The sequence below is a fragment of the Orycteropus afer genome, unplaced genomic scaffold (genome assembly GCF_000298275.1).
Source record: "Orycteropus afer afer isolate SDZICR_OR568_19922 unplaced genomic scaffold, OryAfe1.0 scaffold00195, whole genome shotgun sequence".
Taxonomy (NCBI): domain Eukaryota; kingdom Metazoa; phylum Chordata; class Mammalia; order Tubulidentata; family Orycteropodidae; genus Orycteropus; species Orycteropus afer.
In genome coordinates this window covers 205,895-224,232 of record NW_006921782.1, presented here as the reverse complement: position 1 = coordinate 224,232, position 18,338 = coordinate 205,895, and the positions used below count along the sequence as shown (strand labels likewise).

Sequence of the window (18,338 nt, the reverse complement as noted above, 5' to 3'; positions counted from 1 at the left end):
TAAAAATGTTTTCCTTTCATAGTAAAAATATCTGCTCATTGTAGAAAATTTGTGAAATACAAAAAAGATAGAAAAAATAATCTATGAGTTCAGTACTATGAAGTAAATTCTCTTAATATCTTAGTATATCTACTTCTGGTCTTTTTCTCTTTGCATCTCTCTCTGTCTCTCAATAGTTAAGTAGATAATTTGTGTGTATATAATTGTATAAGAGCCCTAGTGGTACAGTGTGGTTAAGCACTCACCTGCTAACCAAAAGATTGGTGATGTAAACTCACCAACCGCTCCAGGGGAGAAAGATGTAGCAGTCTGCTTCCACAAAGATTTACAGCCTTGAAAATCCTATGGGACAATTCTACTCTGTCCTATAGGGTCTTTATGAGTCAGAATCGACTCAGTAGCAATTTATTTTTTGGTAGGTATGTACTGTTTTTAAGCTGTTTTTTTTTTTCACTTAAGAGTCTATCATGAGTATTTCTACTTGTCATTCAGAATTCTTCAGAACACTTTTTTGTATGTAGAAAGTCATTTTTTAAAAATAAACTTTTTATTTTGGAATACATTAGATGTACAGAAAAGTTACAGAGATAGCTCTTATAGACCCCTCACTCAGTTTCAATTTCCCTTAAATGTTGTATTACTGTGATACATTTGTCAAAACTAAGAAACCAACTTTAATACATTACTATTAACTCCAGGTGTTATTTGGATTTTACTAGATTTCCACAAATGCCCAGGATCCACTTCAGTTGGATCTATGCATTTAGTTGTTAGGTCTCTTTAGTGTCCTCTGGCCAATTTTATCCAATTTCAAGGCTTATTTTATAAGGCTACAATAACCAAGACTGTGTGGTACTAGCAAAGGAATAGACATATAAATCAATAGAGTAGAGAATCTAGAAATAAACCTACACAAATATAGTTTAACTGGGTTTTGACAAAGGTACAAATGTAATTCAATGTGGAAAAGATAGTCTTCAACAAATGGTGCTGGAACAACCAAATGTCCATATGCAAAAAAAAAAAAAAAATGGTGACACATACTTCAAATCTTTTTAAAATTCGACTCCAAATGAACCCTGGACCTAATATAAAACATAAAACTAAAATTTCTAAAAGAAAATATAAGAAAGAATCTGAGCAATCGGGTTCAGCAATTTTTAGATACAACCAGAAGTATAACCCATGAAAGAAAAATTGATACATTGGACTTTATCAAAATTAAACACATTTCTTCTGTGAAAATGTTGATTGACTTAAAAGACCAGCCACAGACTTGTTGTTAAGTGCCGTCGAGTCATTTCCCACTCATAGCGACCCCATGCACAGCAGAACGAAACACTGCCCGATCCCACGCCAGCTCCACGATCCCTGCTATACTTGAGCCCGTCATTGCAGCCACTGTGTCAATCCATCTCGTTGAAGGCCTCCCCCTCTTTCGTCGACCCTCCACCCTACCAAGCATGACATCCTTCTCCAGGGAATGGTCCCTTCTTACAACATGACCAAAATAGGTGAGACGAAGTCTGGCCATTCTTGCTTCCAAGGAGCATTCTGGCTGCACTTCCTCCAGGACAGATCTGTTAGTTCTTTTAGCAGTCCACGGGACTTTCAGCATTCTTCGCCAGCACCACAACTCAAAAGCATCAACTCTTCTTCGGTCTTCCTTATTCATTGTCCAGCTCTCACATGCATACGAGGCGATTGGAAATATCATGGCTTGTGTCAGACACACTTTAGTCCTCAAGGAGATATCCTTGCTCCTCAGCACTTGATACACTTCCTTCGCAGTTGACTTTCCCAATGCTACACGTTATCTAATGCCCTGACTGCTGCTTCCGTTGGCATCGATTGTAGAACCAAGCAACGTGAATTCTTTGACAACCTCAATCTTCTCTCCATTTATTGTGATGCTGCTCGTTGGTCCGGTTGTGAGGATTTTTGTTTTCTTTATATTGAGACATAATCCATACTGCAGACTATTCTTCAACCTTCATCAGTAGGTGCCTTAAGTCATCCTCACTTTCAGCAAGCAAAGTTGTATCGTCTGCATATCTCAGGTTGTTAATGATTCTTCCTCTAATCCTGATACCATGTTTTTCTTCATACAGTCCAGCTTCTCGGATTATTAGCTCAGCATATAGATTGAATAAGTGTGGAGAAAGAATACAACCCTGACACACTCCCTTCTTGATTTTAAACCATGTAGTGTTCTGTTCGAACGACAGCCTCCTGGTCAAGGTACAGATTCCTCATGAGTACAATCAAGTGCTCGGGAATTCCCATTCTTCTCAATGTTATCCATAATTTGTCATGATCCACACAATCAAATGCCTTTGCATAGTCAATAAAACACAAGTAGACATCTTTCTGGTATTCTTTGCCTTGAGCCAAAGGAAGCCAGAGAGAAGAGCAATCAGCCGAAGGGATTAGGTGAGGATAGGAAACTCAGGCCCGCCCAGAGTAGCAGGCCGGAAGAGCAGGAGAAAGGGGATAAAAGCCAGGAACGCGGACAGAAGAGCAGTCAGCCCCAGGGACAACTCAGGGATGCCCAAAGCAGCAGGCCAGAAGAGCAGGGGAAAGGGTATTAAAAGCCAGGAAGCCAGACAGAGGTACAGTCAGCCACAGGGACCCAGGTGGGAGTGATACGAGAGGTCTCCAACAGCAAGACAAACTTGTCTGTCAGTTTGTCCTACTGTGGTGACATGTAGACATGAGTTTTGAGGCTGAGCCTCTGGTGTTTAAAACCCAGCGAGATGCACCTGGTGCACAGGTAACAGCCCAGCTTATAGACTGAGACAGACTAGGAAGAAGGAAGAGGCCGTCTACTTCTCAGAGAATTGGCCAGGGAAAACCTTATGAATAGCAAAGAAAAGCCACAGACTAGGAGAAAATATTTGCAAGTCACATAAAGGATCTGACTTAGGATACATACAGAACCCTTAAAACCTCACAATAAGAAAACAAACAACTCAAAAAATGGTTAAAAGATCTGAACAGAGACTTCAAAATAGATGATATATGTTGTTGTTGTTGTTAGGTGCCATCAAGACAGTTTTGACTCATAGCAACTCTTTGCACACAGAATAAAACACTGCCCCGTCCTGCATCCTCCTTACAATCATTGCCATTCTTGAACCTTATCTTTACAGCCACTGTGTCAGTCCATCTTGCTGAGGGTCTGTCCCTTTTTCACTGACTCCCTACTTTACCCCACATGATAATCCTTCTCCAAGGACAGGTCCCTTCTGACAGCATGACCAAAGTATGAGAGAAAAGTCTGGCCATTCTCGCTTCTAAGGAACATTCTGCCTCTACTTCTTCCAAGAAAGATTTATTCATTCTTCTAGTAGTCCATGGTACATTCAGTATTCTTTGCCAACACCACAATTCATATGCATCAACTCTTCGTTTTTCCTTATTCATTATCCAGCTTTCACATGCATATGAGGACATTGAAAATACCATGGCTTGGGTCATGTGCACCTTAGTTTTCAAAGTGACATCTTTGCTCTTAAACATTTTAAAGGGGTCTTTTGCACCACATTTGCCCCATGCAGTGCATCATTTGATTTTTTGACTACTGCTTCCATGGGCATTGATTGTGAATCCAAGTAAAATGAAATCCTTGACAAAGTCATTCTTTGCTCCATTTATCATAATACTGCTTATTGGTCCACTTGTAAGGATTTTTGTTTTCTTTATGTTGAGATGTAATCCATAGTGAAGGCAATTATCTTTGATCTCCATCAATAAGTGCTTCAAGTTGTCTTCATTTTCAGCAAGAAGGTTGTATCATCTGCATATCACAGATGAGTCTTCCTCCAGTCCTGATGCAGTGTTCTTCTTCTCATGTGCCTACACTCTTTAAAATTTGTCCAAAAATAAAACCCAAAGAGAACTGAATTTTGTGGCCATTCTGGTTCCTTTGCCTTTTTATATAAATATTTTAGACTTGTCCTTAACTACAAAAAGCTTGCTGGGATTTTCATTGGGATTGCATTGAATCAATAGATCAAATAAGGGAGAATTGACATCTTATCAATATTGAATCTTCTAATCTGTGAACATAGTATATTTCTTCATTTATTTAGATCTTGTTTGATTTCCTTCATCAGTGTTTGTAGTTTTCCACAGATTTTGCATATATTTTGTTAAATTTATAACTAAGTAGTTCATTTTTTTGGTGCTATTGTGTTTTTTTTTTTTTTTTTTTAAGTAGATTCCAGTTGTTCATTGGTACTATATAGGAACACGATTTACTTTTATATATTGACCTTGTATCCTACAACCTTGCTAAACTCACTCACTAGTTGTAGGAGTTTTGTTTTGTTTATTGCTCTTTTTTTAATGGATTCTTTAGAGTTTTCTACATAGACAATCATGTTGTATGCCAGTAAAGGCAATTTTATTTCTTCTTGTTTAATCTGCTTTTCATTTCTTTTTTTTCTAGCTAGGACATCTAATGTGAAGTTGAATAGGAGTAGCAAGAGAAGGCATCCTTGCCTTATTCCAGATCTTAGAGGGAAAGCATTCAATCTCTCCCTATTAAGTATGATGCTGGTTGTAGCTTTTTCATGAATGTCCTTTCTTAGGTTAAGGAAGTGCCCTTTTATTCGTAGTTTCCTCAGAGTATTTATAAATGGATGTAGAATTTTGTTGAAGGCTTTTTTTTTTTTTTTTTTTTGCATCTATGTAGTTTTCTGATCAATAGTTTTTGTTATTTCATCTGTTAATATCATAACATTGTTTTTTCAATGTTGAATCGTCTTCCCTTCTTGGGATGAACCCCACTTGGTTGTGACATGTTATCTTTTTATATATTACTTGATTTGATTTTCTAATATTTTGTTAAAAATGTTTTATCAGTGTTTATGAGAGATACTGGTCTGTAGTTCCATTTATTATAATGTATTTGCCTTGTTTTGACATTAGGGCAATGGTAGTCTCATAAAACAAGTTGAGAAATGTTTCCTTTTCTATTTTCTGGAAGAGAATATTTAAAATTTATGTCATTTGGTAGAATTTATCAGTGAAACCATCCAGGCCAGGAATTTCCTTTTATTAATTTCTCTTGAGACTTTCTCTTTGCCCCATGGGTTATTTAGAAGTATATTATTTGATTTTTAAATATTTGGGGATTTTTCCAGATATCTTTCTGTTACTGATTTTTAGTTTAAATCCACTATGGTCCAGGAATATGCATTGCTATTTCTCTATAGTATTGCTGTTCTCTAAAATTTGTAAAGTTTTATTTTATGGTCAAGACTATAACCTGTCTTAGTGAGTGTTTTATGTGCATGTGCACTTGAGAAGAATCTGTATTCTACTGTTGTTACAGTGGCCTTTAAAAGTTAATTAGATTAAGCTGGTTCATTATGCTATTCAGGTCATCTACATCCCTACTAATTTTCTGCCTACTTTTTCTATCAATTATCAAAAGAGGAATATTAAAGGTTCTGACCAAAATTGTGTATTTGTCTCTTTTCAAATCTATCAGTTTTTGCCTCATGTGTTTTGAAGATCTGTTATTAGATGCATACATGTTAGGAAAGATTTATGCATCTAAGGCTTTATATATGAAATGGGTTTTTATAGACAGAGAGTAGCTAGGTCTTGATTTTGTATCTAATCTGACAGTCTGTGTCTTTTAAGTGGTTTGTTTAGACCATTCACATTTAAAGTGATTATTGATGTGTTTGGAGTAAAATCAACCATCTTATGAACTGTTTTCTATTTACTTGTTTGTTGTTTCTTTTTTCTCATATTCTGACTTCTCTGATTTTAATTGAGCATTTTTTATTATTCCATCTTATCTACTCTATGGATTTATTATTTACTCATCTTTTTAGAACATTCTTCATGGGTGCTAGGTTCATAATTACATTTTAAATATCATATACATCTATCTTCAAATAATATTATACCACCTCAAATGGAGAAAGACCTGGTGACCTGTTTCATAATGATTATAGCCTAGGAAACCTTATGGAGCCGAAAAAAACTGGCAATGTAGAATTCTATATCTAGCAAAGATATCTTTCAAAAGTAAACAAGAAATAAAGACTTTCTTGGGCAAACAAAAACTGAGGGAATTCACTGCCACCAGATCACCCTACATGAAATGTTCAAGGAAGTTCTTTAAGCAGAACAAGTATGGTATAGATTAAAAACCTAAATCTGCACAAAGAAATGGAAATATACAGGCATAATGTCGTCTGTTATGTGCAAAAGGCATACCACCATATTTCCTTTTCCTCCCACCCATCCCTTGTGCTTTTGTTGTCATATATATAACCTATATTTTACTTTTATATATACTATAAAAATCAGATTGAAAAGATTACATTTTATCTTTATTTGTTCCATTTCTGATGTTCTTCATTTCCCTCAGTTTTTGTTTGTTCGTAGTTGGTGGTTCAAATCCACCCAGCTTTCTGCAGGAGAAAGACCTGGTTATCTGCTTTCATAATTACAGCCTAGGAAACCTTATGGAGCAGTTCTGTTCTGTCACATGCAGGTCACTGTGAATCGAAAATCAACTCTACAACACCTAACAACAACAACCACATCTTCAAGTTACCTGATACCTTTTCTCAGCTCTGTCAGTCTCCTGATAAAACCCTGAGAGCATTTTTTATTTCTGTTACCATGTTTTTGATTTTTGTATTTTCCATGTCTCTGCTAAAATTACCTATCTGATCTTGAATGATGTCTACTTTTTCCCTTAAAGCCTTTAACATATTATCCTATGTTATTTAAAATTCCCTGTCTGATGGTTTCAATCTTTGTCATGTTCGAGTTGTATTGTGATCATCACTTTCTCTCTTCTGTTTTTTTCATGTTTTTAGATATGTCTTTTATTCTTTTGTTGAAAGCCAGACATGTTATACTGGACAACAGATATTGAGATAAAAAGGCCTTTAATGTGGAAATTTGTGTTAATCTTACCAGGAGTTGGGATAGCTTGAAGTTTGTTGTTCCTGTGGTTACCAGCTTGAAGTTTGTAGTTGCTGTGAGCACCAGGGACTTCAATTTCCTCTAGTGACTTTGTTTTTGTCTCCTCTGTTGGCTTGGGTCTCCCCTTTGTGCTGCTCGCCAGGGGGAAAATCTGCCTCTTACAGCTTTTCTAGCTGTAACCTACTGTAATCACCGGAAGCTTGTTAGTGTGGTGGAGGGGTGTGGAGGAGAGGAGGGGAGCATTCTCTTATGCTCTGAATAGTCTCACTCTTTGGAAGGCACTAAATTGGGCACTCACACATGGCCCTTCTCACCAGGCCTCTCTTCTGAAGCACCTGTGGGTGAACTACAACTTCCAACCTTTTGAGCATCCAGGGAGTTTTATCTTTTATCTTACTTCCCCCTGGAGAGTAAGGTTTTGTTTTTCCCCGTCCTCCTCTTAGGTAAGATGGTAGGCTGGCTGGTCAGAGTTCACTTCAGTTCCTTTCCCTAGCTGCAGAGGTAGTCCATCAGTGCCCTTAGGTGAGGTCCTTCCCTCTACCAATTAAACCTTTGGTTTCTTAAGAGAAAATAGTCTGGGAAGATTTTGCTATAGGTACTATTCCTCTCCCTCAGGCAGAACCACAGGTGGGGCTTTCTCAGGATTCTCTCTGGTCACGTTCTGGGATGGAAAAGTATAGGAACACCTCATGACTAACTCCAGGAGCTTCACCTAAGCTCTCACACTGGCCCAACCTGGCCTCCAGCAATTAGCCAAAATTTCTAGTTTAATCATCATACTGGCTTATCTGGTTCAAATGGTGTCTGGCAGCTTCTGTCTCAGGTAAGCAAAAGCTCCAGATTCTAGATGGCTTCAGTTCTCTGGTGGGCTCACAGAAAGCCATTAATTTGCTATCTGGCTGGCTTTTTTCTTTTTTAAGCAAACTGCTTATCCAAAAGTGATCATGGAACAAACTTAAAATGGAGAACAAGAAGGTTGAAAAATACATTACTGGCCAGTGGGTTGTTTTAACCCCAAACCTGTCACTTTTTGGAAAACTATAACTTCAGTAAACAATAGATAAAGAGATTTTGCCAGACAGACTAGCATCCATTTAGTTAGTCAACTGTTCCTCGTTGTCTCAGCTTAGATAGATGCATTTACAAAACTGGCTGCACTTAAGCCTTCTTTCCAAGCAGCTTTTGATCTGAAATGCATTGGCAGTTGTCTCCTTTTCTGCTAGGCAAAGATGCCCAGTACAGTGTTCTGCACCAGTTTATCATGGGTCTGTCTTGTTCCTTTTGACATTTCATATTCTACAAAGAGATCTGACAGCCCAAACACCACTTACCTCCTTATCGACTTTCTATGAGGGTCCTTCGGTGGTGCAAATGGTTACATGCTCAGCTGCTAACTAAAAGGCTGGAGAGTACAGTGGTGCTTTGAAGAAAACTGATGATCTACTTCTGAAAAAATCATCGATGGTAAAACCTATGGAACCCAGTTCTACTCTGACACACATGGGGTTTCCATGTGTCAGAATCAACTTGATGACAAATGTTTTGTTTGGTTTTGATTTTTAATTAATTAATTAATTAATTTGGTTTATACTTTATATACTTGTTCCCAGTAAGCAACTTCCAAGGCATAACAGTGGTATTCATCTGTACATCAAAGAGATGTACTTCATCAAGAAAAAGATGCACCTCTAGCCTTCTGAACCACTGACTGCTATGACTTTTCCAAATCAGTCACAGCCTGGATGTGTTTCATGGAAGCCTGCTTCATTCCTTTCACTTGGGAAGCAGGCAGCTTTTTGCACATTGAGTTAATCAGCAAATTGCCCAACAAGATAGCATATTTTTAAATAACACAGATGAACAGTTTGACTTTTGATAAGCTAGAGAAGGTCTCTGAGGTATCACATATATTTCTTTGGATAGAAAATGCTAGATAAGCTCAGTTGCAAGCACGTAGGGTCCTGTGACACTAGTTTTAGGATAAAGGAACTGGATGAATTTCTCAGAGATAAGCCATTATAAAATTTCCCTCCATATTCTGAAATAAGTGGTGCAGGGGTAAGACATGGCTGCCCTGTGTGAAGAATCTTTATTATCTTTAATCCCCCTGGGTCTGGGAGTGCTGAATTCGTTGGGGGTGGGGGGTGCTGGGGCAACAGCAGAAAGTACCACCTGGCCCAGGGTAGTCGGCAGCTTAGTGTCTGTGTGAGTCCAATGAGAGAGCCTGTCAGATGTAGCAGTAAGGTGATCATTCACAGGAATAGCAACTTTGAAAAATAAAAGTGTAACCTCTTAGCATCCCAGTGCTCTATCTTATTAAATGCTTATTTTCTAATAATGTTTATCAGACAATACCTTTTATGACTGTATAAATGCACTTTTGATTGATGAATAGTTGATGAAGTTTGTGGTTGAAAAGATCATTTTATTAGAGAAGACTAGGTAAGATTTTAAGTCCTATAATTGATTAACCAAGAATGTTTGTTCATCCTGCATATATCTTTAAAACATCTACCATGTGGCATTCACTGTTCTAGGTGTTGGAATAGAGCTATGAAGAAGACAGATAACCACCCTGCCCACAAAAAGCTTATGTACTAATTGGAGGAAACAGGCAATAAATAAATGAACAAAGAGGTAGAGAAAGAGAGACATAATAGAGGAAGCAATATGAGAAAGGCCTCTCTGAGGAGGTGGTATTTGATACTGTGGAGGCCTTCAAGGATCACCAGAAGCATGTTAAATGTGAAATGCTTATTAGACACCCAAGTGAACATGCCAGAGAAACAGTTGAGTATATAAGTCTAAACATGAGACTAAAGGAATCTGGGAGTCAGCAACATATTAATGTTTTTAATGAGCTGGAAGTGGATGGAATCAACTTGGGAAACCATCAGGATGGAGAAAAGCTGGGAGTCCAAGGGCCAGCCCTAGGGTATGTGCATAATTATTGAGAGGAACCAGTGAGGTAGAAGGAGAACCAGAGAATATAGTCTAGAAGCTAAAAGAAAAAATTGTTCTAAGAGGGGATTGGTAGTGGTTCATTGCAATGCAGTGGATTGCTTAATATGGCCCTTCTAGCCATAGTCCTCCACTTTGTGTTGTACTGTAAACTCCTAGCCTCTCTGCCTGTTTAGGCTGGGATTCATCTTGAGTCTCTCCTTGCTGAAGGGTGTCAACACCCGTAGTTTCCTTGAAGGTATGTATGTGAATGTTCTGGCAAAGTTTGCTCTCTAGCTCTGGATCCTGCATTTGGTTTGTCAACATCTCACATCATGATGTTGACATGATGCTGTCTCATCACCCCTGGACTTGAGACAGCAGCCAGTTGGCTGACTTCCCAATTTGGTTTGCCAGCCCCTGCAACCAGGTGCATGAGGAGAACCCACTGAATTGGGTGGGACTTTCCAGCCTCCCAGTCTCCACCACCTTGTGACCCATTTCCTTGGCAGGTTGTGAGTTCTGTGAGATATTACAGTGAAAACAGAAACCGAACACAGGAGGGAGAATAGTGAAGGGAGCAGGAGGAGTTGATGTTAGAGATGATGGAGTGGTACAGCACTTGGGAGAAAAGTTGGACATTTGGGACATCTTTAACCTCTGCCTGATAAGGACCAGCCTTGTGCTGATCCTTCTAAAAGAAATTATTCTCTCCCTGCTATATGTTGCTTGAGAATTCAATTAAAAGAAGGGCAGACAAAGGGCTCTTTGATTTGGCACTATGGAGATCATTCATGACTTAGACAAGAGTACTTTCAGTGGAGTGGTGAGAAGAGAATCCCATTCCAGTGGGTTGAAGAGAGAATAGGAGGTGAGAATATAGAGATCACAAGTATAGATAACATGTCTTGAGAAGGGGACACATGGGATCAAAGGATTTTTCTGTTGGTGGCTTTCAATTTCTGTATTACAAAAAAAAAAAAAAAAAAGATGAGTGATATCAGCACGTGTTTGCATACAGATGTGAGGGAGAAGTTTATGATAGGAGAGAGCAAAGGGTATAAATTACAGGGGTGGACAAGAGGTAATAAGCTCCAGAGCACAATTGGAAGGTGGCTTTCAATTTCTGTATTAAAAAAAAAAAAAAAAAAAAGATGAGTGATATCAGCACGTGTTTGCATACAGATGTGAGGGAGAAGTTTATGATAGGAGAGAGCAAAGGGTATAAATTACAGGGGTGGACAAGAGGTAATAAGCTCCAGAGCACAATTGGAAGGTGGCTCGTAGACTCATGATGCAAGGAGGGCAGAGAAGTTCGGGCCAGTGTTGACTGGTCGTGAATGTCAGGCAAGTAGTGTCAGCACAGTCTGGTGATTTTTCTCCAGTCATGTTCAGCAGTATTCCTCTGCTTTGGTTTCCTGTTAGCCTCCCTAAGAAAAAATGAAAAATAGGGAATGAAACCTGCAACACTATGTACTCAGCCCTGTGCTTTTCATAACACAGCTGTAATTCTGATCTTTCTCCCAAAGCAGTGGTGGTGGATATAGATGCACTTTCAAAATGAGTCTTATTTTTGTGTGCCATTTGTTGAATTTAAATCAGAAATCCTGATTTTATATCCCTTTTTAGCCTGAGTGAAGTATGCTCTGTGAAACCTTAGCTGCATAGATCCCCAATATAAGCATTATCCCAAGGCAAACAGCATCATCTCATGTAATTTGACAGCAAGTCTTGGATGCAGGCATTATTATCCCCATTTTATAGACAAGGAAATGGAAAATATGGAAATATTAATGAAAGGCAGCTAACTGTATTTTGGAATCTTCACTTGAGAGAGGAAATACACAGATGAACTCTGAATACATCACTGTGTAACAGTACAGTGTTTTAGCTTAAATAGAGCTCTACTTTATTAAATTATTTTTCTATTTTCCCATGGAAAAGTAGACTTTGAAAAAAAATCTATTTTTCTCCACAGTCATCAAAAAGTCGTGTACTTTTGAGAGCCATGATGCCAGAGTTAAAATTCTAGGAGGATACTTAGAGCATTACTTCTGTCTACATTTGAACAGGGTTATGTTGGCTAAACTGAATCTCTATTGGGTTCTATCTGCAAGTTGCAGCTACTGCCTTGATGCTACAGGGACATTTCAGTGGATGTGGGGACAGTTAGCTTCTTCGTTTTCCTCTTCTACTTAATCCTTAGCTTCTACTTATTATCATGAGAAAACTACTGTACATAATTTCTATTTCTGGCCATTCAGTTCAACAAGTAGCTATCAAGTGTATACTATAAAGATGAAAAGGTTATTTTGATTTAATGCTTAGATAATGTGGACATTTCTATGGGAACTTTCACAGGAACAGGTAGTTTGGATTGAAAGATCAGTGACTCTCCTTTCTAAAGTAGAAATGTTCTGTGCTCTCTTGTTTTTTCTCACAGAAGTCTCAGGCACATTAAATAATTAGTCAGAATCAGCGAATTCACCACTGCCCTTTTCTTGAAGTGCAATTGTAGGAAGTGAAAAAAAAGAAGCTTAAATGAAATGTTTTTGTATGTACAATACATGAGTTGACCATACTGGAAACATTTTTTTTTTTTTTAAACTCAAGATCTTTATTGATTTAACTGTAATAGCAACCATTGGTGAGAATTTACCTTTTTTCTTAATTTCCCAACACCTTCTGGTTTTGAAAACAGTTAAAACACGGGAGTGGTCATGGAATCACTCAGGACCATCTTCTAGGACTACATGGTGCCCTCTGCTATCCGTCCACAACAATGAAATGATGGGAGGGTAAAAGGACGACCATACAGGGAAGACACAGGGAAGAGCAAGAGACTAGCTCGCAGTCTCCACTCCCCATTCAGAATGGACGGCATGCATCATTGGTGGTACTGAGACAGGGAATGGCATTTTTTTAATAAAATATTTTAAAGATGCTTAAAATGGGCACTTGATAAATGAATGTCCCCTGGGCTTTCTGAGACACCTTGTCTAAGGCTTAATCCTGGGGTAGCAGAGGAAAGAGATGGGCCCCATTTTCAGATGAAAGAAAGGCACTGGTTCCAAGTACTCAGTGATGTGGATGTTGGCCTCAGGAAGGAACAGGATGGCTCACCTATACAACTTGCCCATTGTCCTGCACTCATGTCCACCTCACACACACAGACACACTCCCATGATTTCAAATAAAAATTACCCCTGCTTGGGCTTGGATTTCTTTCTCTTTAAAAATTAAGATAGGGAGGGAGGGGGTGAATTGAGCTAAAATGGATATTCCATGTGCTGAAAGTGAGGATGACTTGAAGCACTTACTAATGAAGACTGAAGACTACAGTCTTCAGTATGAATTACACCTCAATATAAAGAAAACAAAAATCCTCACAACTGGACCAATAAGCAGCATCACAATAAATGGAGAAAAGATTGAAGTTGTCAAAGACTTCGTAGTATTTGGTTCTACAATCAATATCAATGGAAGCAACAGTCAAGGCATCAGACCGCGTATTGCATTGGGCAAATCTGCTGTAAAAGGCCTCTTTCAAGTGATGAAAAGCAAAGATGTCTCCTTTAAGACTAAGGTGCACCTAACCCAAGCCATGATATTTTCAGTTGCCTAATATTCATGTGAGGGCTGGACAATGAATAAGGAAGACCAAAGAAGAGTTGATGCTTTTTTGAATTCATCAACTCTTCTAAGCTTGAGGTGTCCAAGAATTTTGGTTTTAAGAACCAGCAACAGCTCCCTTTGGAATTTCATTGTGATCAAATAATTATCAAGCATTGCACTACCTCTCTGCCAGCCTCCCACCCTTAGAAAGGTGACAAAGTGGGAGTTTAAATACCTCAGAATTTTATTTCATCTGAGATTTTTCACATGGCATGATGACATTTATTTGGTCTGCCAGGGCTATAGGCAGAGGTTAAGCCAAGAGGAAATCACAGACCATCTGAACAGGGACTCAAACACCCACACTAAATCTGATCTATGACAAATGGTATCAACTCCCAGGAGCAGCCTAGAGAAAGAAATTTAAATTCTAGAGGGTGGGAAAAGTGACATGAATGACTAATTGGAAAAATTAGTATGTACCAATTATCCTTGTAATCTTCAGCAAGAAATTTCTGTGAGCTAGCCTCAAAGAAACTCCAGTACTAAACTGGAAAGCCATTACCAGAACAGGAAATGCTCCTGGAAGGTAAGCATTCTGCATTGTGACTCAACTGCATCAAAATCTGATGCCATCTTTAATTGAAAGCAGAGAGAAAAAGAACTGGGGGAACTACGTTCCCTTAAAGTCCAGACATAAATTGACCTACCGAAACAAATACTGTGGTACCCCTTCCCAGATGTCACAGGTGGGTAACTGATTGGGTTTCACAGATTAATAAATGCCCCTATTTATGTACTCCCAAAAAAATGCTGAGATGGACAAGTTCTGGACCAGATAGAAAAAGGCATTGAGACCATTTTTAAGTCTTTGCTTTTTCTTTTATGTTTCATAGCAAATATCACTTGCCACTACTCACCATTAGGTAGATTTTTTTTTTCTCTTATCTTTATTATAGACTATTTTCATTAAAAGAGAAAAAGACAATGATATCTGTATACAAGATCATTATGTTTGTCATCGTGCTTGGGTACCCCCCAATGAGTGCAATTCTCCTTTGAGGGGGAAGAGGGTGTCTTTTCTCAGTGCATCACCAGGAACAGTTCATGTCTCTCCTCAGAGGAGGGAGGGCCACTTAAAGATTATCAGATACTCTTCACTTTCCTCTGGGCTTATTGTTCATCACTCTTTTTTTAAAATATATATATAGAGAGAGAGAGAGAGAGAGAGAGAGAGAGAGAGAGCCTCAGTAGTAACATTATTCTTGTAAACTTTTAAATAGAGTGTCTTGAAATTTATTTCTCTACCCCATAATCTAAATGAAGGTGCTTCATTGCTGGGTTTTCCGAAATAATGAGGTTGGGGAGGGGGGGAATCCTGATTGCTTTCCTAACTAGATATTTTACTTTTTAGTAACTTTATGAGAGGTAAGTAATTTCTATGAATAACTGAATAAATCCAGGAATATGCATAGCTGTGATTACTGTAGGGCTCATGACTGAACTTTTTCTGACCCTCTTGGAAGAATTGTTTCCTTTTCTTTTAATACTCCAGAGCGCATTACCATGATTAACATAGTTTAATGGCTGCGTGTTCAAATTAATTCATTATGCTTTTGTTGAAATTAAAATAATTGGGAGGTTTTTGTTTTGTTTTGTTCTTTTTAGTCATACTATTTTTACTTCTTTATTTTCCCAGAAAGAACTAGAGAAACAGAAGAGAATTGAGAGGAATCAGCAGTTGGAGGCAGTAGCGAAAGAACATTATGAAAAGGTTGTGCTAAGAAAAATAGGTTTGGAGCCTTGGAAAAGATTGAGAATGCAAAGCAAACAAAATATCCAGGTACAGTATCAACTGTTGTTGTTGCTGTTGTTCTTGTTGTTGTTAGATGCGTCAAGTTGGCACTGACTAATAGCGACCCTATGTATAGCAGAGCAAAACACAGCCCAATCGTGCACCATCCTCATAATCTTTGCTATACCTGAGCCCATTGTAGCAGCAACCGTGTCAATCCATCTTGTTGAGGGTCTTCCGTTTTGTTGTTGACCTTCCTCTTTGCCAGGTTTGATATCCTTCTCCAGGGAATGGTTCCTTTTGACAACATGACCAAAGTAGGTGAGACAAAGTCTGGCCATTCTTGCTTCCAAGGAGAATTCCAGCTGCACTTCCTCCAGGACAGATTTGTTAGTTTTTTTTTAGCAGTCCATGTATGATGGTTAAGTCTGTGTGTCAACTTGGCTGGGCCTAGTTGAGTGGCTGGGCAGCTGGATGTAGTATTCCATGATGAGACTGGTAATCAACTCCATGGTGGAATCTACTGTGAACAGCTGAGTAGCTGCCTTTGGGATGTGGTCAGCTTCCCATATATGAGAAATAGCTTTGGAAATGGTCTCTAGCCTATGGCATGCTTGGAGCTTGCATGTAGCCATGTCGTTGTTCAGCAGCCTGCCATGCTCTGCCGACTTTGGGACTTACAATGGACTTGAATTAATGGCCTGCTGTGTGGTTTGGTAACACCAGGACTGTGCCATTTTATTTGTCAACCTTGGGCTTGTTAGCCTCAGCAGCCAGTAGCTGCCTGAGTGAAGAGATGCCTCTAGCTTCAGGGGGCCGGGAGCAAGAGGCAGAACTGAAGCCCAAGGTTGAGGGGCTTTCACACAGTACCAAGAGTCTGGCACTTTGAACTTGGACTTCTGAACTGTAATAGCCTCCTGAACTGTAAGAGAATAAACTCCTGTTTGTTAAGACCATCCTATTTGTGGTATATTCCTGTCAGAATGGCACTAGGTAACTAGAACACCATGGTACTTTCAGCATTCTTTGCCAACACCACACCACAAAAGTACCGACTCTTCTTCAGTCTTCCTTATTCATTGTCCAGCCCTCACATGTATATGAGGTGAATGAAAATACCATGCCTTGGGTTAGGTGCACCTTAATCTTCAAGGAGACATCTTTGCACTTCATCACTTGAAAGCGGTCTTTTGCAGCAGATTTTCCCAGTGCAATACATCATCTGATGTCTTGACTGCTGCTTCCATTGGTATTGATTGTAGAACCAAATAATATGAAGTTTTTGACAGCTTCAATCTTTTCTCCATTTATTGTGATGCTGCTTATTGGTCCAGTTGTGAGTATTTTTGTTTTCTTTATATTGAGGTGTAATTCATACTGCAGACTGTAGTCTTCAGTCTTCATTAGTAAGTGCTTCAAGTCATCCTCAATTTCAGTATGCAAAGTTGTGTAGTCTCCATATCTCAGATTGTTAATGAGTCTTCCTCCAATCCTGATGTCACGCTCTTCTTCATATAGTTCAGCTTCTCAGATTATTTGCTCAGAATGCAGACTGAATAAGTATGGTGAAAGGATACAACCACGATGCACACCCTTCTTGATTCAAAACCGTGCAGTATCCCCTTGTTCTGTTTGAATGACAGTGTCATGGTCTTCCTTATGAGCCCAATTAAGTGTTCTGGAATTCCCATTCTTCTCAATGTTAACCATAATTTGTTATGATCCACACAGTCGAATACTTTTGCATAGTCAATAAACACCAGGAAACATCTTTCTGGTATTCTTTGCTTTGAGCCAAGATCCATCTGACAGCAATGATATCCATCATTCCACATCCTCTTCTGAATTCAGCTTGCATTTCTGGAAGTTCTCTGTCAATATACTGCTGCAATTGTTTTTTATTTATTTTCAGAATTTTCCTTACATGTGATATAACTGATATTGTTTGATAATCTCCACATTCTGTTGGATCACTTTTCTTTGGAATGGATACATATATGGATCTCTTCCTGTCAGTTGGCCAGGTGGCTATCTTCCAATTTTTTGGCATAGATGAGTAAGTGCCTCCAGTGTGGCATGCATTTGTTGAGACATCTCAGTGGGTATTCTGTCAGGTCCTGGAGCCTTGTTTTTCACCAGTTTCTTCAGTTCAGCTTCGATTTCTTCCTTCATGATCATATGCCACTTCATGAAATAGTTGAACATCAACCAACTTTTTGTTTGTATAGTGAGTGTATGTATTCCTTCCATCTTCTTTTGATGCTTCCTGCATCACTCAATATTTTGCCCTTAGAATCTTTCAGTATTGCAACTTGAGGATTAAATTTTTGCTTTTTTTTTATGCTTGAGAAATGCTAAGCATGTTCCTCCTTTTTGGTTTTCTAACTCCAGGTCTTTTCACATTTCATTATAATAATTGACTTTGCCTTCTTGAGCTGCTTTTTGAAATCGTCTGTTCACCTCTTTTATCTTGTCATTTCTTCCATTTGCTTTAGCTACTCTCCATTGCAGAGCAAGTTTCAGAGTCTCTTCTGACATCCATTTTGGTCTTTTCTTCCTTTCCTGTCTTTTTAATGACTTTTTGCTTTCTTCATGTATGATATTCTTGATATCATCCCACAGTTTGTCTGGTTTTCAGTCATTGGTGTCCAGTGCATCAAATCTGTTCTTCAGATGGTCTCTAAATTCAGGTGGGACATATTCATGGTCATATTTTGGCTCTCGTGGAGTTGTTTTAATTGTCTTCAGCTTCAACATGAGCTTGCATATGAGCAATTGAGGATCTGTTCATAGTCAGCTCTTGGCCTTGTTTTGGCTGAATATATTAAGCATCTCCATTGCCTCAATACACAAATGTAGTTGATATAATTCCTGTGTATTACATCTCATGAAGTCCACATGTATAGCTGCCATTTATGTTGTTGAAAAAGTTATTTGTAATGAGAGGCGGGGCAAGATGGCGGACTAGGCAGAAGGATTGCACAGACCCTCTTCAACAAAGAAAAGGGAAACCAATTAACACAGACAC

General features: G+C 38.7%; 1 protein-coding gene across 1 annotated transcript in view; it reads left to right on the top strand.

Annotated features, from left to right (window-relative positions):
- The window catches only part of CCDC191 (coiled-coil domain containing 191), a 149,583-nt gene that overhangs the window by 92,232 nt on the left and 39,013 nt on the right, over positions 1-18,338 (top strand). The window contains exon 14 of the mRNA XM_007947851.1: positions 15,215-15,358. Coding sequence (XP_007946042.1) covers positions 15,215-15,358 — 144 coding nt within the window. The remainder of the gene's footprint in view (positions 1-15,214; positions 15,359-18,338) is intronic.